The 24,617-nt window shown below is 49.5% G+C and overlaps 1 protein-coding gene across 1 annotated transcript in view; it reads left to right on the plus strand.

Annotated features, from left to right (window-relative positions):
• The window catches only part of DNAH2 (dynein axonemal heavy chain 2), a 261,666-nt gene that overhangs the window by 10,187 nt on the left and 226,862 nt on the right, over positions 1-24,617 (plus strand). Inside the window, exons 2-3 of the mRNA XM_063930819.1 lie at positions 18,580-18,714; positions 19,256-19,314. Coding sequence (XP_063786889.1) covers positions 18,597-18,714; positions 19,256-19,314 — 177 coding nt within the window. The 5' untranslated portion in view covers positions 18,580-18,596. The remainder of the gene's footprint in view (positions 1-18,579; positions 18,715-19,255; positions 19,315-24,617) is intronic.

Genomic DNA, 24,617 nt, shown 5'->3' on the forward strand with positions numbered 1-24,617 from the left:
AGCCGCTCGCAGGCCATATAGGGGTCCCTCTTTTCGATCCTTTCGTGCCCCTTCCAGGTTTCGAGGACAGGCCAGGGGTGGAGCTTCTACCTTCCGTGGCCGTAGAGGTAGAGGCGGCGGCAGGGGTAGAGGTTCCGCAGCCTCAGCCCAATCAGACGCTAGGTCTTCTACCACTGCCACCGCATGACGGGCCTCCCTCCCACCTGGGAGATCACAGGGTGGGAGCTCGTCTGTGGGATTTCAAGGAGGTCTGGATACAGTCCTGCCCAGATGCTTGGGTCCGGGATCTAATCACTTGCGGTTACAAGCTCGTTTTTCAGGAGCAACCGCCCCAGCGGTTCTTTACCACGGGTTTTCCAGTTTCCGACAACCGGGGAGTTGCCTTACAAGCCGCGGTCCAGAAGCTTCTATCCGCAAGGGTAGTGATCCCTGTTCCCTCGCATCATCGGAAACAGGGCTATTACTCAAGCCTGTTTCTAGTACCGAAGCCGGACGGCTCGGTCAGACCAATCCTGAACTTGAAAGATCTCAATCCGTATTTGAAGGTATTCAAGTTCAAGATGGAGTCCCTCCAGTCTGTTATTGCGGGGTTGGAAAAAGACGAGTTTCTGGCATCCTTAGACATCAAGGATGCATACTTACATGTTCCCATTTGGCCTCCTCATCAGGCTTTTCTCCGGTTCGCAATACAGGACGCTCATTTACAGTTCCAGGCCCTTCCCTTCGGTCTCTCTTCTGCTCCCAGAGTGTTCACAAAGGTCATGGCGGTCATGATGGCCCTACTTCGGAAGCAGGGTGTGACAATTATTCCCTATCTGGACGATCTGCTAATAAAAGCAAGCTCAGCAGAACGGTTACTTCAGAATATCCGGATGACACAGGACCTTCTGATTCGTCACGGGTGGATCCTGAATTTCCCGAAGTCTCACTTATGCCCCTCACAACGGCTGTTGTTTCTGGGAATGATTCTCGACACAGTCCATCAGAGGGTTTTCCTTCTGCAGGACAAGATACTGTCTCTGCAGACACTGGTAAGATTGGTCCTTCAACACCGTCGGGTGTCAGTGTATCTGTGCATTCGCCTGCTGGGAAAGATGGTAGCAGCGTTCGAAGCTCTTCCGTACGGTCGCTTCCACTCTCGACCGTTTCAGCTGTGTCTTCTAAATCAGTGGTCAGGATCTCATCTGTTCCTTCATCAGCGGGTGACGTTATCTCCAAAGGCACGGTCGTCGCTGCTCTGGTGGCTCCAGTCGACCCATCTGTTGGAAGGAAGACGGTTCGGGATATGGGATTGGACTCTCCTCACCACGGACGCCAGTCTGCGAGGCTGGGGGGCAGTGACCCTGGGACATCGGTTTCAGGGGCGCTGGTCAATCCACGAATCCTCTCTCCCCATAAACATTCTCGAACTAAGGGCGGTGTACAACGCCCTGCTTCAGGCACATCACCTCCTACGCGGTCGAGCGGTCAGAGTTCAGTCCGACAACGCCACGACGGTAGCGTACATCAACCGTCAGGGCGGCACTCGCAGCCGCGCGGCGATGAGGGAGGTCACCAACATCCTTCTCTGGGTGGAGAAGTATGCTCTGTCCTTTTCGGCGATATTCATTCCAGGAGTGGACAATTGGGAAGCCGACTATCTAAGCCGACAGGACATGCACCCGGGAGAGTGGTCGCTACATCCCCAGGTGTTTTGGCAACTGGTACGTCGGTGGGGGAAACCACAGATCGACCTCATGGCGTCCCGCCGGAACCACCAGTTGCCTCTTTATTACTCTCGGACAAGGGACCCGGCGGCGGCGGGCGTGGATGCCCTCACGGCTCCTTGGAATTTCCGGTTCGTTTACCTCTTTCCTCCCTTCCCGCTGTTGCCGAAGGTTCTGCAACGCATCAAGAGGGAAGACACTCTGGTCCTCCTAGTGGCTCCGGATTGGCCACGCAGGGTTTGGTACTCCACCCTGCACCTGTTGTCGGTGGCCTAGCCTTGGCCCCTGCCACTACGAGACGACCTTCTACAACAGGGTCCTTTTCTTTATCCAGACTTACGCAGGCTACGTTTGACGGCGTGGCTGTTGAGAAAGCCATCTTGACAAGGAAGGGGATTCCTCGTACAGTTATACCAACTATGCTTCTGGCTAGAAAGTCAGTTACATCTTCTCACTACTACCGCATTTGGAAGGCTTATGTAGCATGGTGTGAACGTCGAGAATTTTCTCCTTCCGTGTATAGCTTAGCCCGTCTTCTCCGTTTTTTGCAGGCAGGTTTTTCAGCAGGCCTAAGACTGGGTTCGCTAAAGGTGCAGGTATCTGCTCTTTCGGTTTTCTTCCAGAAAAAGTTAGCCTTGCTACCTGAGGTTCAGACCTTCTTTCAAGGGGTTCTTCGCATACAGCCTCCCTTCCGTCCTCCGACAGCGCCATTGCACCTCAGTCTGGTCCTGTCTTTTCTGCAGTCTTCATTGTTTGAGCCCCTGGAATCAGTAGAGATAAAATATCTCACCTGGAAGGTGGTTCTTCTCCTGGCGCTGGCTTCAGCTAGACGGGTGTCGGAACTGGGGGCTCTCTCTTGTAGGTCTCCTTACCTGGTGTTTCATGCGGATAGGGCCGAGCTTCGTACTCGTATGTCCTTTCTACCTAAGGTGGTGTCTGATTTTCACATCAATCAGCCGCTTGTGGTCCCGGCCCTCTCGGGGGACTCTCCGGATGCGAGATCATTGGACGTTGTAAGGGCGCTCAAGATCTATGTGGATAGGACTTCAGCTATTCGGAAGTCAGATTCCTTATTTGTTCTGTACGATGCTGCCCGCCGTGGTTGGCCGGCCTCTAAGCAAACCTTGTCTCGATGGATTCGACTGACCATCAGACAAGCTTATTTGGCAGCTTCTCGGGAACCTCCATCTTCCATTTCAGCACACTCCACGCGCTCTGTGGGACCTTCGTGGGCGGCTGCCCGGGGGGTCTCTATGACTACTTTATGTCGGGCGGCTACTTGGTCCGGCCGTCATACGTTTGTCAAATTCTACAAGTTTGACACTTTTGCGGCCTCTGCATCTCAGTTTGGGCGAGCGGTTTTACAGGACTCTCAGCGCTCTCCCACCCGTTCTGGGAGCTCTGGGACGTCCCCATTGTAACTACGCTCCAGTGGCCCCTAGTGGATGAAGGAGAAATCAGGATTTTGGTACTTACCGATAAATCCCTTTCTCCGATTCCACAGGGGCCACTGGACGCCCGCCCAGCGCTGCTCCTCCTTGTTTTTTGCTTAACGGTTTGCGGTTCAATAAATGACCGCTTGTTGAGTTCAGGTTAGCCTGTTTGTTGTTAGGTTCTATTCCAGGTTTAGTTTGGGTTATCCTGGTTGACTGGACGTCATTAACCTCCTCTACCTTAAGGTTTTCAATATTACAGCTCTCCTTGGGCACAGTTTTACGTAGACTGGCTTGGAGGGGAGATAGTAGGGGAGGAGCTAGCCACAGGGTTAGAGTTTTTAAAGTGCCAGCTCCCAATTACTGCCTACTATTTCCCCATTGTAACTACGCTCCAGTGGCCCCTGTGGAATCGGAGAAAGGGATTTATCGGTAAGTACCAAAATCCTGATATATACAATGCTGTGTGTAATATACAGGGAGGGAGTGAGTATATAATATATACAGTGCTGTGTGTGATATATGGAGGATGAGTATATAATATATACAGTGCTGTGTGTGATATACGGGGAGGTGATGAGTATATAATATATACAGTGCTGTGTGTGATATACAGGGAGGGGGTGAGTATATAATATATACAGTGCTGTGTGTGATATATGGGGGGTGAGTATATAATATATACAGTGCTGTGTGTGATATACGGGGAGGTGATGAGTATATAATATATACAGTGCTGTGTGTGATATACAGGGAGGGGGTGAGTATATAATATATACAGTGCTGTGTGTGATATACGGGGAGGGAGTGAGTATTTAATATTTACAGTGCTGTGTGTAATATACAGGGAGGGGGTGAGTATATAATATACACAGTGCTGTGTGTGATATACGGGGGGATGAGTATATAATATATACAGTGCTGTGTGTTATATACGGGGGGGGGGTGAGTATATAATATATACAGTGCTGTAGTTGTATATTATATATGGGTTCCGGACTATGGACAGACATGGTCTAAAGATGGCAGTCAGTAGGTCGACACCATATGGTCTACAGTGTCAAAAGGTCGACAGGTAGAAAAGGCTGACATGACAGTGGATGACACAAGTTTTCTTTTTGTTATTCCACATTTTTTAAAACCTTTTCTTCGGTTTCCCATCCACATGGAGTATAACTGGGAATAGTAACCTGTGCCGAGCTTAGTGGTTGCGGATTGAGGCACCGTGCCCGAAGTGTGGCGAGCGAGGCCAGCCCGCGGCAGTCTACGTTACCGCTAAGGTTCAAAAAGGGTGAGATTACCTAGAGGATAAATAAGGGGCGGACTAGATGGGCCGAGTGGTTCTTATCTGCCGGCACATTCTATGTCTCTGTGTGATTGGGGTCACAGGTGATGAAACATAGAAACTGACACAAAAAAAACAGAATGTGTCGACCATTCCCACGTCAACCTCACCCTTTCTACCATGTGACCCTGTCGACCGTATGGTGTTGACCTATTGACTGTCTATCTCATAGACTGTAGATTTCTTATACCACACCCATATATATATACACAGTGCTGTGTGCCATATACAGTACAGGGAGAGGGGTGAGTGTATGATATATATATATATAGTGCTGTGTGCCATATACAGTACAGGGAGAGGAGTGAGTGTATGATATATATATAGTGCTGTGTGCCATATACAGTACAGGAGAGGGGTGAGTGTATGATATGTATAGTGCTGTGTGCCATATACAGTACAGGGAGAGGGGTGAGTGTATGATATATATAGTGCTGTGTGCAATATACAGTACAGGGAGAGGGGTGAGTGTATGATATATATATATAGTGCTGTGTGCAATATACAGTACAGGGAGAGGGGTGAGTGTATGATATATATAGTGCTGTGTGCAATATACAGTACAGGGAGAGGGGTGAGTGTATGATATATATATATAGTGCTGTGTGCAATATACAGTACAGGGAGAGGGGTGAGTGTATGATATATATAGTGCTGTGTGCAATATACAGTACAGGGAGAGGGGTGAGTGTATGATATATATGTATAGTGCTGTGTGCAATATACAGTACAGGGAGAGGGGTGAGTGTATGATATATATAGTGCTGTGTGCAATATACAGTACAGGGAGAGGGGTGAGTGTATGATATATCAAAACAAAGATTCAACCCTAATTTCTTGCGCTATACCACTAGTCTCAAACCACCAAGAAATACCCTCTGTCAGATAAGGTATTAAAAGTAGATTTAGAATAGAAAAGGATTCTCGTGGGAGCCAATATGCCTTTTGTATGACAATAATTAAAAGTTTTTATTGTACAGAAACAAACGATATTTATCCTAAACGTTCGTCATTGACACAACCTTCTAAAAATTCAATAAAACAATGTTACAGTCTTATACATAAACAATTTACAGTAGATGTGAGGATTTTACAGTCAGGTGATCACAGTCAGAACTTGAAATGGATGTATCTCCAACCAGATGCTTGTAATAAAGGCTTTATTAACCAGATGTTACGAAACCCAACGCGTTTCGTCCGTTAGGACTTCATCAGGGGTTTATAATCAGTTCTTATAGTAGGAGTAATTACCATTGATTAGAAAGGTTTAGAATATCCAATGATTACATCCAATCACATGTTCAATTCAATAAATATGGTATCTAAATAGACTTCAAAAAATAATAATAATTCGGTTGAAACTAGGTGATGTTATATTCCCTATTATCAATCAAGAGTGGTGGAGCTTTATAGTCCACCTCTGTTTACGTAAATGTCACCAAACAGAGGACTTAGATAAATTTCAAATCCTGAACAGCACTATTCCTTTTTCACAGGAACAAGTGCAACCTCACTGAATCACACAAAAATTATTAATGGAAATCAAATTTATTAACCCATGGAGGTCTGGATTTGGAGTCACCCTCAAAATTAAAGTGGAAAAACACACTACAGGCTGATCCAACTTTGATGTAATGTCCTTAAAACAAGTCAAAATGAGGCTCAGTAGTGTGTGTGGCCTCCACGTGCCTGTATGACCTCCCTACAACCCACACAAGTGGCTCAGGTAGTGCAGCTCATCCAGGATGGCACATCAATGCGAGCTGTGGAAAAAGGTTTGCTGTGTCTGTCAGCGTAGTGTCCAGACCATGGAGGCGCTACCAGGAGACAGGCCAGTACATCAGGAAACGTGGAGGAGGGCAACAACCCAGCAGCAGGACCGCTACCTCCGCCTTTGTGCAAGGAGGAACAGGAGGAGCACTGCCAGAGCCCTGCAAAATGACCTCCAGCAAGCCACAAATGTGCATGTGTCTACTCAAACGATCAGAAACAGACTCCATGAGGGTGGTATGAGGGCCCAACGCCCACAGGTGGGGGTTGTGCTTACAGCCCAACACCATGCTGGACGTTTGGCATTTGCCAGAGAACGCCAAGATTGGCAAATTCGCCACTGGCACCCTGTGCTCTTCACAGATGAAAGCAGGTTCTTACTGAGCACATGTGACAGACGTGACAGAGTCTGGAGATGCCAAGGAGAACGTTCTGCTGCCTGCAACATCCTCCAGCATGACCGGTTTGGCAGTGGGTCAGTAATGGTGTGGGGTGGCATTTCTTTGGGGGTCTGCACAGCCCTCCATGTGCTCGCCAGAGGTACCCTGACTGCCATTAGGTACCGAGATGAGATCCTCAGACCCCTTGTGAGACCATATGCTGGTGCGGTTGGCCCTGGGTTCCTCCTAATGCAAGACAATGCTAGACCTCATGTGGCTGGAGTGTGTCAGCAGTTCCTGCAAGACGAAGGCATTGATGCTATGGACTGGCCCGCCCGTTCCCCAGACCTGAATCCAATTGAGCACATCTGGGACATCATGTCTCGCTTCATCTACCAACGCCACGTTGCACCACAGACTGTCCAGGAGTTGGCGGATGCTTTAGTCCAGGTCTGGGAGGAGATCCCTCAGGAGACTATCCGCCGCCTCATCAGGAGAATGCCCAGGCGTTGTAGAGAGGTCATACAGGCACGTGGAGGCCACACACACTATGGAGCCTCATTTTGACTTGTTTTAAGGACATTACATCAAAGTTGGATCAGCCTGTAGTGTGTTTTTCCACTTTAATTTTGAGGGTGACTCCAAATCCAGACCTCCATGGGTTAATAAATGTGATTTCCATTGATAATTTTTGTGTGATTTTGTTGTCAGCACATTCAACTATGTAAAGAACAAAGTATTTAATAAGAATATTTCATTCATTCAGATCTAGGATGTGTTATTTTAGTGTTCCCTTTATTTTTTTGAGCAGTGTATATAGGTCTCTGTAATTCTGTGGCAATAAAACATATGTCTATCTCTGCCTATAGCAGCAACGTATTATTGGAATATTGCGGTAGCAGCTGAGCGGTGATTCCGGCTGGCAGCGATAAGGGTGGTTGTCGCGATCTCATCCGCGCTCATGCGCTAGCTAAGACGGATTGTCGTGATGGGTGATGTTTGCGGGTTCCGTATTACTAAAAACATAAATCCTGCCGCCACCAAGAGTTAGACTGGGAGATGCCCCTCCCACTGCGGCTCTTCGGTTCCGCTATACCAGAAAAATATACCTTACAGTCAGTAGCTTATGGTATTAGGAGGTGGTGAGCTGAAGAATCGCAGTAATCACTTCAAAGCTTATGGTTACAAAAGGTTACAAGATTATAATAATAAGTAAAAGTTCACACAAGTTACTAACAATTTCAGGAAATAAAATAAAGGGGAAAACAAAGTTCAGGTCACCTGAACAGGGTTGAAAAAAGGCGGAAGTGAGGTCTCTTCCTAAAGATAGAATGTATTCTAGGCGTCTGGCCCCCTCACGAAAATGAACAAAGGCTGATCCCTGGACTCAGCTCATATATTAGTTGGACCCTGCCCCCTACATAGGGAAAGCTTCCCCCCTCTGGTTTGAGAGTATGGGAGAGGGGGTAGTTTGGCTCTGTACTCCTGGAATGGCCGGGAGGCTCCCGAAAATCGGGAGGCCTTCGCGCCCCCCCCCGGAAAGGTGGGCAAGTCTCCCGCTTTCTCTGCTAGCCCCTCCGCACCCTCCCTCGGCCACCTACTGCAGAGAACAAGTGGGCGGTCCAAGGAGCTCCAATGACGCGATTCGCGATGAATCACGTCATCGTAGCTCCACCCCCCGCTATACAGTGCGGCACTGTATAGTGGGGGTAGAGCCACGATGACGCAATCGTGATGTCGCGCCCCCCCTTCCTTGCCCGGACTGCCCACTTCCCCAGTGGCCACGCCCCTTGGACAGTCTACTTTGCCTCCTGGCCACGCCCCTGGACAGCCCATCTTGATGCCGTCCACGCCCCCATGCTCATGCAACGCTGCCTCCTTCCAGAGGAGAGGGGCAGCAAAGTAGGTAAGTATGCTTCAGGCCTCTCTGGTCAGGAAGGAGATTTCATGCCTTCTTAGACATAGGGCGGTATCCCACTAGCTGTACAATAAACAGACCTCGGCCCAAACAGATCCATGCCTTAGATCAGCTTCTCAAAACCGAATAAACACACAATTTATACATGTAAGGACCTAGCTGCCCAATCCAGATGGCATTCTCCCAGGTGGTTACTATTATATACATTAATCACCCTGCGGATCGCATTTTAGGTGTGAGTAAGTCACAGTAATGTCACCACTGCTCCCATCCTTGGATGTACTGTTGGTCATGGAGACCTGACACTGGGCGGCCATATATAATTTCTCATACGTCCTAGAGGATGCTGGGGATGACATCAAGACCATGGGGTATAGACGGGATCCGCAGGAGACATGGGCACTCTAAAGACTTTTCATTGGGTGCGAACTGGCTCCTTCCTCTATGCCCCTCCTCCAGACCTCAGTTTTAGAAATGTGCCCAGGCAGACTGGATGCACTCTGAGGAGCTCTACTGAGTTTCTCTGAAAAGACTTATGTTAGGTTTTGTATTTTCAGGCAGAACTGCTGGCATCAGACTCCCTGCTTCGTGGGACTGAGGGGGCAGAAGCAGAACCAACTTCCTAAAGAGTTTCATGGCTCTGCTTCTGGCTGATAGGACACCATTAGCTCCTGAAGGGAACTGAACGCTAGCCGTGTCTAGATGCTCACTCCCACAGCACGCCGTCACCCCCCTCGCAGAGCCAGAAGTCAGAAGACAGGTGAGTATGAGAAGAAAGATCTTCAATCAAGTAAGTGACGGCTGAGGTGCGGTGCGGCTGGCGGGAACGCAGCGCGCCATTGCTGCCCACACACAGGCACTGCAGGGTGCAGGGCGCGGTGGGGGGCTCTCTGGGCAGCAAGAAAAATACCTCAAACTGGCTAAAAGGGGGCATAAGATGCCGCTGGCACAGCCCTACCCCCGCCAGTATAAATATTATGTAGTATACTGAGTGTAAGGACGCGCCATTGCGGGGGCGGAGCTTCTTCCGCAGGCAGCCAGCACACTACTCAGCACCATTTTCTCTCTCTCCTCAGGCTGCAGATAACACGCTGGTCCTCTCCTCCACTTCTGACAAGTACAGGGTGCTATTAAGGGGGGACACAAAGCGATTGTGGTGCATTTGATAGTGTATATTACTATTTAAAAGTGCTGTTAGGCTGTGGACATACTGTTTTCACAGGAAATACTGGCGCTGGGATTGTGAACTGGCTACTACTATGCTGGGTCCCTCTGACAGATTTTACTGTGGGTCTGTCCCCAAATTAAGTCCCAGTGTGTCTGTGAGTTTGCTGTACACGTGTGAGGCATGTCTGAGTCAGGGAGTTCCTCCCCGGAGGAAGCCATTTTAGGGACACAGAGTTGTAATGTGGTGGTGCTACCTGCACACCAAGAGCCTGCATGGGTGAAAGAGATACGTGACAGTATGCATCTGATTAACCGTAGATTAGATAAGTCCAAAATCTGTGGAAGATGTGATTTTTCAGGATTCTGTTATTCCTTATGCGGGCGGCACTCCCTGAAGACAGAAAAAAATGGGAGTCACCCCCTGTGTTAGACAGTGCACTTTCCAGGTTGACAAAGAAGGTAATTCTCCCTGCTCCTGGCACGGCTTCTCTTAAAGAGCCGGCAGACTGAAAAATGGAAACGACATTGAAATCCATTTATGTTACCAATGGTACACTGCTCAGGCCCACTATTGCCTGTCATGGGTGAGTCGCGCTATTGAAAAATGGTCAGAAAGCGTGTCATCAAAAATTGACACGATTGATAAAGATGAGATACTCCTTAAGTTAGGGAATATCAAGGAAGCTGCCGCCTACATGCTGGAAGCAATGAAGGATATTGGACTCTTGAGTTCACAAGCCGCTACCATGGCAGTCTCAGCTAGGCGGGCATTGTGGATTCGCCAGTGGAACGCGGATGCAGATTCCAAAAGAAACATGGAGGCTCTCCCATATAAAGGTGAGGCCTTATTTGGCAATGGCCTGGATGCGTTAGTCTCGGCGGCTACCGCAGGTAAGTCGACATTTTTGCCCTCTGCGCCTGCACCGGCAAAAAAGACCTATCACCCGCAAATGCAGTCCTTTCGGCCCAATAAATACACAAAGACGTGAGGCTCTCCCTTCTTTGCAGGTAGGGGAAGGGGAAGGGGAAGGGGAAAGAAGCCCACAGCAGCTCCAGGTTCCCAAAGCAGAAGTCTACCCCTAATTCTGCCAAATCCCCAGCATGACGCTGGAGCTCCCTTTTGGGAGGCCGCTCGGGTGGGGGCACGTCTCAAACTCTTCAGCCAGGATTGGATTCTGTCTGGCCTGGATCCCTGGGTGTTGCAAATAGTATCTCAGGGATACAAAGTGGAGTTTCAAGACGTTCCTCCATGCCGATTTTTCAAATCGACCTTGCCAGTTTCTCCGCCAGAAAGAGAAGCAGTAACAGCGGCAATCCAAAAATTATGTCAAGACCAGGTCATAGTCCTGGTACCGTTGTCACAACAAGGGAGGTTTTTTTTATTCAAGCTATGTTGTTCTGAAGCCGGACGGCTCGGTCAGACCGATCCTAAATCTAAAAGATCTGAATTGCTACCTGAAAAGGTTCAAGTTCAGGATGGAATCACTTCGGGCGGTGATTGCCAGTCTGGAGGAGGGGGACTACTTGGTGTCGGTGGACATAAAGGATGCTTACCTGCATGTTCCCATTTATCCTCCTCACCAGGCTTATCTGAGATTCGCGGTTCAGGATTGCCATTACCAATTCCAGACGTTACCTTTCGGTCTCTCCATGGCGCTGAGGGTATTCACCAAGGTGATGGCGGAGATGATGGTCCTCCGTCAGAAAGGAGTCAATATAATCCCTTATCTGGACGATCTCCTGATAAAGGCGAGATCCAGGGAGCAGTTGTTACAAAACATATCCCTCTCCCTGTCAATACTCCAACAACACGGGTGGATCATAAATTACCCAAAGTCACAGTTGGAACCGACGACAAGGTTGTCTTTCCTCAGGATGATTCTGGACACAGAAGTTCAGAGAGTATTTCTTCCGCTGGAAAAGGCTCTGGAAATCCAGAAAATGGTAAAACAGATATTGAAACCATCAAGTGTGTCGATCCATCAGTGCATTCGGTTGTTGGGGAAGATGGTGGCGGCCTACGAGGCCATACAGTTTGGCAGGTTCCATGCCAGAATATTCCAGTGGGACCTGTTGGACAAGTGGTCGGGGTCACACCTACACATGCACAGAAAGATAATCCTGTCGTCAAAAACCAGGATTTCGCTCCTGTGGTGGTTGCACAGCTCTCACCTGCTAGAGAGACGCAGGTTCGGGATTCAGGACTGGGTCCTGGTAACCACGGATGTAAGTCTTCGAGGCTGGGGAGCTGTCACTCAGGGAGAAAACTTCCAGGGACATTGGTCACATCAGGAAGCCTGCCTTCACATAAACGTACTGGAGCTCAGAGCCATTTACAACGGCCTTCAACAAGCGGTACATCTTCTTCAAGACCATCCCGTGCAGATCCAGGTGGACAGTATAACAGCAGTCGCATACATAAACAGGCAGGGTGGAATGAAAAGCAGAGCGGCAATGGCAGAGGCGACAAAAATCCTCCGCTGGGCAGAAAAACATCTACAAGCTCTGTCTGCAATATTAATTCCGGGAGTAGACAGCTGGGAAGCAGACTTCCTCAGCAGACACTATCTCCATCCAGGAGAGTGGGGCCTCCACCAAGAAGTCTTCGCAGAGGTGACAAGTCTTTGGGGAGTTCCTCAAATAGACATGATGGCGTCTCGTCTCAACAAGAAGCTTCAGAGATACTGTTATAGGTCGAGAGACCCTTAAGCAGTAGCAGTGGATGCACTGGTGACCCAGTGGGTTTTTCCGTCAGTGTATGTCTTCCCTCCACTTCCGCTGATCCCAAAAGGACTCAGGATCATAAGAAAAACAAGGGTTCGAGCAATCTTCATTGCACCAGACTGGCCAAGGAGGGCTTGGTACCCAGATCTTCAGCAGTTGCTCATAGAAGATCCTCGGCCTCTTCCTCCTCGAGAGGACCTGCTGCAGCAGGGGCCGTGCGTGTACCATGACTTACCGTGGCTACGTTTGACGGCATGGCTGTTGAGCGCCGTATCCTTGTCAGGAAGGGTATTCCCAAGGAGGTCATTCCCACCCTTATTCAGGCCAGAAGGGGAGTAACGTCGAAACATTACCACCATATTTGGAGAAAATATGTTTCTTGGTGTGAATCCAAGAAAGCTCCTACGGAAGAGTTTCACTTAGGGTGTTTCCTACATTTTTTGCAGGATGGTGTGGAGGCGGGCCTCCGATTAGGATCAATCAAGGTCCAGATTTCGGCCTTGTCAGTGTTCTTCCAAAAACAATTGGCCTCTCTTCCAGAGGTTCAGACCTTCGTGAAAGGGGTTCTGCACATCCAGCCTCCATTCGTGCCTCCAGTGGCACCATGGGACCTTAACGTGGTATTGCAGTTCCTTCAATCGGATTGCTTTGAGCCTCTACAAAAGATAGAGTTGAAGTTTCTCACTTGGAAAGTGGTGATGCTTTTGGCTTTGGCACCCGCAAGGCGAGTGTCTGAGTTGGGGGCCTTGTCTCACAAGAGCCCTTACCTGATCTTCCATGAAGATAGGTTAGAGTTGAGGACTCGACAACATTTTCTTCCGAAGGTGGTTTCATATTTCCACATAAACCAACCTATCGTAGTGCCAGTAGTTACACATTCACTGATTCAAAATCTCTAGATGTGGTTAGAGCTTTGAAAATCTATGTTGCTAGAACGGCTCGTATACGGAAAACAGAGGCTCTGTTTGTCCTGTATGCTCACAACAAGATTGGCTGTCCTGCTTCCAAGCAGACTATTGCACGTTGGATCAGAAATACGATTCAGCAAGCTCATACTACGGCTGGATTGCCGTTACCGACGTCAGTAAAGGCCCTCTACACTAGGAAGGTGGGCTCATCCTGGGCGGCTGCCCAGGGGGTCTCGGCATTACAACTTTGCCGAGCAGCTACTTGGTCAGGGTCAAACACATTTGCTAAGTTCTACAAGTTTGACACCTTGGCCGATGAGGACCTAAAGTTTGGTCAGTCGGTGCTGCAGGGTCATCCGCACTCTCCCGCCTGTACTGGAGCTTTGGTATAGACCCCATGGTCTTGATGTCATCCCCAGCATCCTCTAGGACGTATGAGAAAACAGGATTTTGATACCTACCGGTAAATCCTTTTCTCCTAGTCCGTAGAGGATGCTGGGCGCCCGTCCCAGTGCGTCCTTTACCTGCAGTTTAGTTATTACAGTTACACAAGTTGTGTTATCTTGGTTTTCAGCATGTTGCTGCAGTTGGTTCATGCCTGTTGGCGTGTGTTATGTTGAATGCCATGTGTGCGGCATGGTTGAGGGTGTGAGTTGGTAGATATCTCACCACTAGTTAAGTAATTCTTTCCTCGAAATGTCAGTCTCCCTGGGCACAGTTCCTACAACTGAGGTCTGGAGGGGGGGGCATAGAGGGAGGAGCCAGTTCACACCCAATGAAAAGTCTTTAGCGTGCCCATGTCTCGTGCGGATCCCGTCTATACCCCATGGTCCTGATGTCGTCCCCAGCATCCTCTACGGACTAGGAGAAAAGGATTTACCGGTAGGTATCAAAATCCTATTTATTTTCATGATATCCCAGTTTTAAAAAAAATCAATGTTTCATTGGACCTTTCCTGCGATCGCCATCCTGAGCCGTTACCTGTATTAGGCTTGTTTCCTATCCGTGTTTGCAGCACTTCCAGCCGCACTGGTTAAAGTGGAAGCTGATCTGCAGGGAGAATAATGGGGGCTGCGCTGGCTCGGAATGAGCTGGCGGTGTAAGTAGCCGCTGCCGCTGCACCATTACAGCAATTACGGGCGCTTATCCTCCAGCTAGGCACAGTATGGCAGTGATATTTGCCTGTAATTCTCAGGAACATTGCACTACACTTTCAGGTTAGAAAAACAACGCCTTAGAGTCTTTTCTTACATTTTCAGCCGGATTTGGCTCCGATTCAAAGACCAATCACGAAATGAGTGGCGTGTTAAATGCTAGCAGCGTGTCGTAGTGCGCGCATCTGCGCCAAGCTGGACTGTAAGCCCAGAGAAAGGCCACTAGGGGGTCAGGCACGCTGGGATTTGCAGTTCCATAGAGCCGCAGCCTCTGGATGTCCATCGACCTAATTTGTAGGTTTCCATTTATATATAAAATGATTTCCGGAAGGCTTTTGTTCACATGTTGTTGATTGAATTAATTGGTGAAAGCTTTCCAGCTTCCCCTTGTGTTTTTCAATGATGACTTTTATCATCTGCCTCTGCCTGATGATACAGCGACGTGGCCAAAAGACGAAGCACAGACTGGGAAGGACAATCAGGGTAATTAGTCCGGATCTCTGGGACTGTCTGTATGACATGAGGCAGTTGTGGACTGGTGCATAATATCATTGCCTTATATCTGCAGAATCTCAGAGGTCAGGGGGAAATCATCCTGGGCGCTGTAACATCGCACCGACTGTGGGCTGATTGGGGAATTCTGGCAGCTGCCTGCAGGACTGTGAATCAGCGCTGCTAAATACATAGTGGCCGGCCAATTACAGGGGCTTATTCACCTCTGGTCCTTCCCGTGGGTGCTCATTTACTGTTCCGTTATAATGATTAACCCATCACTTCCAAAAGAGCTGGTTGCTGTATTATTGTATTTTATTATGTGTCACCCTGCAGGGGGAGGGGCCGACTCATAGCCCCCTTCTGTCTGTGTCACCCTGCAGGGGGAGGGACAGGCTCATAGCTCCCCTCTGTCCAGTGGCGTAACTAGAAATTTTTCTCCCCCAAGCCAAAAAATTCTTCGGCGCCCCCCCCCCCCCCCCCCTTCATGCTCCATAATTGGGAGCAAGAAAGGGATAAATATGCGCGGGCGCCAAAAAAGGGGCGTGGTTTTGTTGGAGTGGGCGTGGTTTCGCATAAAGGGGCGTGGCATTGCAGGAAAAGACTACCTTATACCCCAGTTTTGCAACCTGCACGCCCATACGTTGGCCACCACAGGAAAGAAAAATAATCCTGATTCATGCCCCTTACATTATTTGTCATTTTTCCTCCTTATAGTAATGCCCAGTATACATTATGCCACATACTGCAATGGCCCTTAGACATTATGCCGCACACAATAATGCACGACACAATATGCACACACTGTAATGCCCCCGACACATTATGCCACACACCGTAATGTCTGTGACACATTATGCCACACACCGTAATGCCTGTGACACATTATGACAGGAATCGCAATGCCCGTTATACATTATGCTACACACTGCAATGCCCCTGATACATTATAGCACATACAATGTCTGTGACACATTATGACACACACCGCAATGTCCGTGATACATTATGCCACACACTGCAATGCCCGATACATTATAGCACATACAATGCCTGTGACACATTATGCCACACACTGCAATGACCTTGAGACATTATACCACAATGCCCGTGATATAGTATACCATACACCGTAATGCCTGTGACACATACCGCAATGCCCTGCCCGTTATACCCTATGCCACACATCACAATGCCCGTTATGTATTATGCCACACTGCAATGACCCTGAGACATTATACCACATACCACAATGGCCGTGATATAGTAAACCACACACCGTAATGCCTGACACATTATGACACACACTGCAATGTCCGTGATACATTATGCCACACTGCAATGACCCTGAGACATTATACCACATTTCACAATGCCCGCGATATAGTATACCATACACCGTAATGCCTGTGACACATTATGACACACACCGCAATGTCCGTGATACATTATGCCACACACCATAATGCCCATTACACATTAAGTCCTACAGTAAGGCTTCTAATTACTTTTCAATTACCTGCTCGTTGTCAGGGGTTTCATGCACTGGGTGTCATGCTCGTTGCCAGGGGTTTCATGCTCTTGGTTCCATGCACGGTGCCAGGGGTTTTCATGCTCAGGGTGTCATGCTCGTTGCCAGGGGTTTCATGCACTGGGTGTCATGCTCGTTGCCAGGTGTTTCATGCACTGGGTGTCATGCTCGTTGCCAGGTGTTTCATGCACTGGGTGTCATGCTCGTTGCTAGGAGGTAGTCCTTGTTGCTAGGGCTGTGCTCCCAGTGCCACATATGTCCCCAGTGCCAGATATTCCCCCACGGTGCCAGGTACTTACATGCCCCAGTGCCAAATATAGTCGTCGTCCCCCCATGTGCCAGGTACACATATACCCCCCCAGTGCCACATATGCCCCCAGTGCCAGATATTCCCCCCCAGTGCCACATATGCCCCCAGTGCCAGATATTCCCCCCCAGTGCCAGATATTCCCCCCCAGTGCCAGATATTCCCCCCGTGCCAGATATTCCCCCCCAGTGCCATATATGCCCCCAGTGCCATATATGCCCCCAGTGCCAGATATTCCCCCCCAGTGCCAGATATTCCCCCCCAGTGCCAGATATTCCCCCCCAGTGCCATATATGCCCCAGTGCCAGATATCCCCCCCCCCAGTGCCAGATATTCCCCCCAGTGCCATATATGCCCCAGTGCCAGATATCCCCCCCTCAGTGCCAGATATTCCCCCCAGTGCCATATATGCCCCAGTGCCAGATATCCCCCCCCCCCCAGTGCCAGATATTCCCCCCAGTGCCATATATGCCCCCAGTGCCAGATATCCCCCCCCCCAGTGCCATATATGCCCCCAGTGCCAGATATTCCCCCCCAGTGCCATATATACCCCAGTGCCAGATATCCCCCCCCCCAGTGCCAGATATGCCCCCAGTGCCAGATACTCCCCCCAGTGCCAGAAATGCCCCAGTGCCAGATATTCCTCCCCCCCCCGTGCCATATATGCCCCCAGTGCCAGATATTCCCCCCCAGCGCCATATATGCCCCAGTGCCAGATATCCCCCCCCAGTGCCAGATATGCCCCCAGTGCCAGATATTCCCCCCAGTGCCAGAAATGCCCCAGTGCCAGATATTCCTCCCTCCCCCCCCCCCCCGTGCCATATATGCCCCCAGTGCCAGATATTTACCCCCCCCCCCCCCCCTTCCGCCGTCGCTTTTTGGAGGGACACGGAGGGCACAGCTCGTCTCTCCTGTGTCCCTCCTGCTGCATCATCTCCGGCGGCCGCGGGTCTAATAGGGGGAAGTGCCGGTTCGTGAGCCAATTAGAGCTCACGGACGGCACTATCCCCTATTAGACCCGCGGCCGCCGGAGATGATGCAGCAGGAGGGACACAGGGAGGCGCGCTGTGCCCTCTGTGTCCCTCCAAAAAGCGGCGGAGGGAAGGAGACTGCAGACTGACATGCGGACGCTCGTCCGCATGTCAGTCTGCTGTAAATCAGTGGCGCCCCCGCAGCCCCTCGCCCCCAAGCCACCGCGAGGACTGCGGGGGCAGTAGTTACGCCACTGCCTCTGTCTGTGTCACTGTGTTACCCTGCAGGGGGAGGGGCAGGCTCATAGCTCCCTTCTGTCTGTGTCACCCTGCAGGAGGAGGGACAGGCTCATAGCTCCCCTCTGTCTGTGTCACTGTGTCACCCTGCAGGGGGAGGGACAGGCTCATAGCTCCCTTCTGTCTGTGTCACGGTGTCACCCTGCAGGGGGAGGGACAGGCTCATAGCTCCCTTCTGTCTGTGTCACTGTGTCACCCTGCAGGGGGAGGGACAGGCTCATAGCTCCCTTCTGTCTGTGTCACTGTGTCACCCAGCTGGGGGAGGGGCAGGCTCATAGCTCCCTTCTGTCTGTGTCACTGTGTCACCCTGTAGGGGGAGGGACAGGCTCTTAGCTCCCTTCTGGCTCTATCACGGTGTCACCCTGCAGGGGGAGGGGTAGGCTTATAGCTTCCTTTTGTCACCCTGTTGGGGGTGGGACAGAGTCACAGATTGCATTGTGAATGCCTTTATATAACTGCATTGATGTTTTCTCTAGGACACGGTATATGAAACATGTCGGCCACAGAGATTCTCTCTGTGTCACCGGATCTGCGTCCTCCGAACACATCAGACCAAGAGAGACCAGGAGATGTGGACCCCCAACCTGCCAACAGCAGACCTGTAGAAGATGGTAAGCCCTCAGCCTTAAGCCTACATAAGACTAACAGGACTGTGAATCTGTAAAACCCATTTCCCCCCCCCCCACAGCAATAGGTATATAGACAGTGGGCTGTGCTTTGCCCCTAGTAGGCGGGGCTCTGGGAATGACAACTTTCTCCTCCCCCTATAGCGCCCCCACCAGGTCAGACTGAGATCAGTACTGTTGGGCTGCGAGCTGGTCCCAGGTCATTAATAACCCTGTGCCCATAACCCATCGTCCGGTAGGAGCTGACAGACAGACCGAGTACTGCTAGACAGTCCTAAGCCCTTCATTCTTATCCTGTACCAGTGAGGCCCTATTACTGCCCGCGTTGGATAATGATGCCATTTACAGCTGGCAGATGGTATTTAGAGAAGGCAGTATAGTGATTGGGACCTAGCAATAAATCTATGTGTAGAAGAGGGCGATAGTCACCGGTTCCATCAGCCGTGTAGTGAGTGACGCAGCCTCTGCTGCTATGAAACTGCTGCGTTTAATCCCGTAATTGTTGTTTGTCTCTGATTTGTCACAGGAAAGACAGAACAGGACACGTCTCCCTCCTCTGCTCTCGTCGAGGAACATTTAGATTTGGTAAGGAGACTGCAGCGACCCCCCGTTATGTATAGCCTGCATTCAGCATGACGCAATAGTCCGTCATCAGAAGTGGAGTAGGTTCTGTTACCCACACAGCACACTATCATTCCGCTGCCTGATCTGTCATTCCCTCCTTTTCCTTCCCCTGTCCCTCCTGTAAGTGATGCATGCCAGCCTGCCAGGCTATGTCCTTCCGCAAACGTGTCCCTCTGTGTCCCGCTGCCGTCAGCGTGTTCCTCTGCACTCTGATTGATCACTGTGGCCGACCCCCCCCACGCATATATTACCATCAGCGCAGTCTTTGTCACTGCGCACAGCTGGAGACTGGCGACACGTCTGCCATGTTATTTTCCCTGCCTGCCATTGTTGGGATAGTCAGCGTGGTCTGACCTGTTATTCCTTTATAGTACACACGTTTCCTGACAGAGGTGAGCCGGATATCCGGTAATGTCTTACCTGCCCTGACACTAAAGGTGAATGCAGACGGTGCGGTTCTGACTATAGGCCGGATCCCAGAACCACCGGTATTGACTATACACACGGTGCAATTTTGGCTATGTACAGTTTTGACTATACTAGAAACTAGATTGTGCACTTTCTAGTCAGAATTGACCGGCCTGCACAGTCGGTTTTTTTCTTACGTTACTGACCCCGCGGGAGCGGGTACAAGCTGTATACACACAGGGGGTAATTCTGAGTTAATCGCAGCAGGAATTTTGTTAGCAGTTGGGCAAAACCATGTGCACTGAAGGGGAGGCAGATATAACATGTGCAGAGAGAGTTAGATTTGGGTGGGTTATTTTGTTTCTGTGCAGGGTAAATACTGGCTGATTTATTTTTACACTGCAAATTAGATTGTAGATTGAACACACCACACCCAAATCTAACTCTTTCTGCACATATTAAATCTGCCTCCCCTGCAGTGCACATTGGCCCTCATTCCGAGTTGTTCGCTCGCAAGGCGATTTTAGCAGAATTACACACGCTAAGCCGCCGCCTACTGGGAGTGAATCTTAGCTTCTTAAAATTGCGAACGATGTATTCGCAATATTGCGATTACAAACTACTTAGCAGTTTCAGAGTAGCTTCAGACTTACTCGGCATCTGCGATCAGTTCAGTGCTTGTCGTTCCTGGTTTGACGTCACAAACACACCCAGCGTTCGCCCAGACACTCCCCCGTTTCTCCAGCCACTCCCGCGTTTTTTCCGGAAACGGTAGCGTTTTTATCCACACGCCCATAAAACGCCGTGTTTCCGCCCAGTAACACCCATTTCCTGTCAATCACATCACGATCGCCGGAGCGAAGAAAAAGCCGTGAGTAAAAAAACTATCTTCATAGCAAAATTACTTGGCGCAGTCGCAGTGCGAACATTGCGCATGCGTACTAAGCAGAAAAACGCTGCGATGCGAAGAAAATTACCGAGCGAACGACTCGGAATGAGGGCCATGGTTTTGCCCAACTGCTAACAAAATTCCTGCTGCGATCAACTTGGAATTACCCCCACAGTGCGATATGTACTATCTTTCCTACTGATATGGACTATACAGTCCATATTGGTAGTTTATATCGCACCCTGTGTATGCACCTTAACACTATTCTCCTGATTATAAATGATACAGTAGCGACATCACTACTCCCTCAGTATAAGTTATATAGGAATGCCATCACTACTCTCTCTGTTTAAGTTATGTTATACAATAGTGACATCACTACTCTCCCGATATAAGTTAGACAGGAGTGACATCACCACCCTTTAATAAGTTTTATCAGACAGGAGTTACATCATTCTCCTGATATAAGTTATATTATACAGGAGTGACATCACTACTCTCCCAATATGAGTTATATTATACAGGAGTGACATCACTACTCTCCCAATATGTGTTATATTGTACAGGAGTAACATCACTACTCTCCCAATATGTGTTATATTATACAGGAGTGACAGCACTACTCTCCCAATATGAGTTATATTATACAGGAGTGACATCACTACTCTCCCAATATGAGTTATATTATACAGGAGTGACATCACTACTCTCCTAATATGTTATATTATACATGAGTGACATCACTACTCTCCCAATATGAGTTATATTATACAGGAGTGACATCACTACTCTCCCAATATGAGTTATATTATACAGGAGTGACATCACTACTCTCCCAATATGTGTTCTATTATACAGGAGTGACATCACCACTCTCCCAATATAAGTTATATTATACAGGAGTGACATCACTACTCTCCTAATATGTTATATTATACAGGAGTGACATCACTACTCTCCCAATATAAGTTATATTATACAGGAGTGACATCACTACTCTCCTAATATGTTATATTATACAGGAGTGACATCACTACTCTCCCAATATGAGTTATATTATACAGGAGTGACATCACTACTCTCCCAATATAAGTTATTTTCTCTGACGTCCTAGTGGATGCTGGGAACTCCGTAAGGACCATGGGGGAATAGCGGCTCCGCAGGAGACTGGGCACAAAAAGAAAGCTTTAGGACTACCTGGTGTGCACTGGCTCCTCCCCCTATGACCCTCCTCCAAGCCTCAGTTAGATTTTTGTGCCCGCCGAGCAGGGTGCAATCTAGGGGGCTCTCCTGAGCTTCTTAGAAAAAAGTTAGTTTTAGGTTTTTTATTTTCAGTGAGACCTGCTGGCAACAGGCTCACTGCATCGAGGGACTAAGGGGAGAAGAAGCGAACCTGCCTGCTTGCAGCCAGCTTGGGCTTCTTAGGCTACTGGACACCATTAGCTCCAGAGGGATCGAACACAGGCCCAGCCTCGGAGTCCGGTCCCAGAGCCGCGCCGCCGGCCCCCTTACAGAGCCAGAAGCAAGAAGAGGTCCGGAAAATCGGCGGCAGAAGACATCAGTCTTCATCAAGGTAGCGCACAGCACTGCAGCTGTGCGCCATTGCTCCTCATGCACACCTCACACTGCGGTCACTGATGGGTGCAGGGCGCTGGGGGGGGGGCGCCCTGAGCAGCAATATTAACACCTTGGCTGGCAAAAATACATCACATATAGCCCCCAGGGCTATATGGATGTACATTAACCCCTGCCAGATTTTACAAAAAAGCGGGAGAAAAGTCAGCCGAAAAGGGGGCGGAGCTATCTCTCTCAGCACACTGGCGCCATTTTCCCTCACAGCTCCGCTGGAAGGACGTCTCCCTGACTCTCCCCTGCAGTCCTGCACTACAGAAAAGGGTAACAAAGAGAGGGGGGGCACTAATTAGGCGCAGTATTACAGATAACAGCAGCTATAAGGGAAAACACTCTATATAGTGATATCCCTGTGTATATATAGCGCTCTGGTGTGTGCTGGCATACTCTCCCTCTGTCTCCCCAAAGGGCTAGTGGGGTCCTGTCCTCTTTCAGAGCATTCCCGGTGTGTGTGCTGTGTGTCGGTACGGCTGTGTCGACATGTATGAAGAGGAAAATGATGTGGAGGCGGAGCAATTGCCTGTAGTGGAGATGTCACCCCCTAGGGGGTCGACACCTGAGTGGATGGGCTTATGGAAGGAATTACGTGAAAGTGTCAACTCTTTACATAAGAAGTTTGATGACATGGGACAGCCGGCTTCTCAGCTTGTGCCTGTCCAGGCGTCTCAAGGGCCATCAGGGGCTCTAAAACGCCCGCTACCTCAGATGGCAGATACAGATGTCGACACGGATACTGACTCCAGTGTCGACGAGGAGGAGACAAATGTAACTTCCAGTAGGGCCACACGTTACATGATTGAGGCAATGAAAAATGTTTTACACATTTCTGATAATACCACAGGTACCACTAAAAAGGGTATTATGTTTGGTGAGAAAAAACTACCTGTAGTTTTTCCTGCATCTGAGGAATTAAATGAAGTGTGTGATGAAGCGTGGGTTTCTCCTGATAAAAAACAAATAATTCCTAGGAAGTTATTGGCAATGTACCCTTTCCCGCCAGAGGATAGGGCGCGTTGGGAAACTCCCCCTAGGGTAGATAAAGCGCTCACACGCTTGTCCAAACAGGTGGCACTACCGTCTCCGGATACGGCCGCCCTTAAGGATCCTGCTGACAGAAAGCAGGAGACTATCCTGAAGTGTATATACACACACACTGGTGTTATACTGCTACCAGCAATCGCCTCAGCCTGGATGTGCAGTGCTGGGGTGGCTTGGTCAGACTCCCTGACAGACAATATTGATACCCTGGATAGGGACAGTATATTACTGACTGTAGAGCATTTAAAAGATGCATTTTATACATGCGTGATGCACAGAGGGATATTTGCCGACTGGCATCACGAGTAAGTGCTATGTCCATTTCCGCCAGAAGGGGGTTATGGACTCGGCAGTGGTCAGGTGATGCCGATTCTAAAAGGCATATGGAAGTATTGCCTTATAAAGGGGAGGAGTTATTTGGGATAGGTCTGTCGGACCTGGTTTCCACGGCAACTGCTGGGAAATCCACGTTTTTACCCCAGGTCGCCTCTCAGCAAAAGAAGACATCGTATTATCATGCGCAGTCCTTTCGGCCCCATAAGGGCAAGCGGGCAAACGGCTCCTCTTTTCTGCCCCGTGGCAGAGGGAGAGGAAAAAGGCTGCAGCAAACAGCCAGTTCCCAGGAACAGAAGTCCTCCCCCGCTTCCGCCAAGTCCTCAGCATGACGCTGGGGCTCTACAGGCGGACTCAGGTACGGTGGGGGCCCGTCTCAAGAATTTCAGCGCACAGTGGGCTCGCTCACAAGTAGATCCCTGGATCCTTCAGGTAGTATCTCAGGGGTACAAATTGGAATTCGAGACGTCTCCCCCTCGCCGTTAACCTAAAGTCTGCCTTACCGACGACTCCTTCCGACAGGGAGGCGGTATTAGAAGCTATCCACAAGCTGTATTCCCAGCAGGTGATAATCAAGGTACCCCTCCTGCAACAAGGAAAGGGGTATTATTCCACAATGTTTGTGGTACCGAAGCCGGACGGCTCGGTGAGACCCATTTTAAATCTAAAGTCATTGAACACTTACATAAAGAAGTTCAAATTCAAGATGGAGTCACTCAGAGCGGTTATCTCGAGCCTGGAGGAAGGGGATTATATGGTGTCTCTGGACATCAAGGATGCTTACCTGCATGTCCCAATTTACCCTTCTCACCAAGGGTACCTCAGGTTTGTGGTACAGAACTGCCACTATCAGTTCCAAACGCTGCCGTTTGGATTGTCCACGGCACCGCGGGTCTTTACCAAGGTAATGGCCGAAATGATGATACTCCTTCGAAGGAAGGGAGTTTTAATTATCCCGTACTTG

This window comes from Pseudophryne corroboree, chromosome 6, assembly GCF_028390025.1.
Source record: "Pseudophryne corroboree isolate aPseCor3 chromosome 6, aPseCor3.hap2, whole genome shotgun sequence".
In the NCBI taxonomy this organism is placed as follows: Eukaryota; Metazoa; Chordata; class Amphibia; order Anura; family Myobatrachidae; genus Pseudophryne; species Pseudophryne corroboree.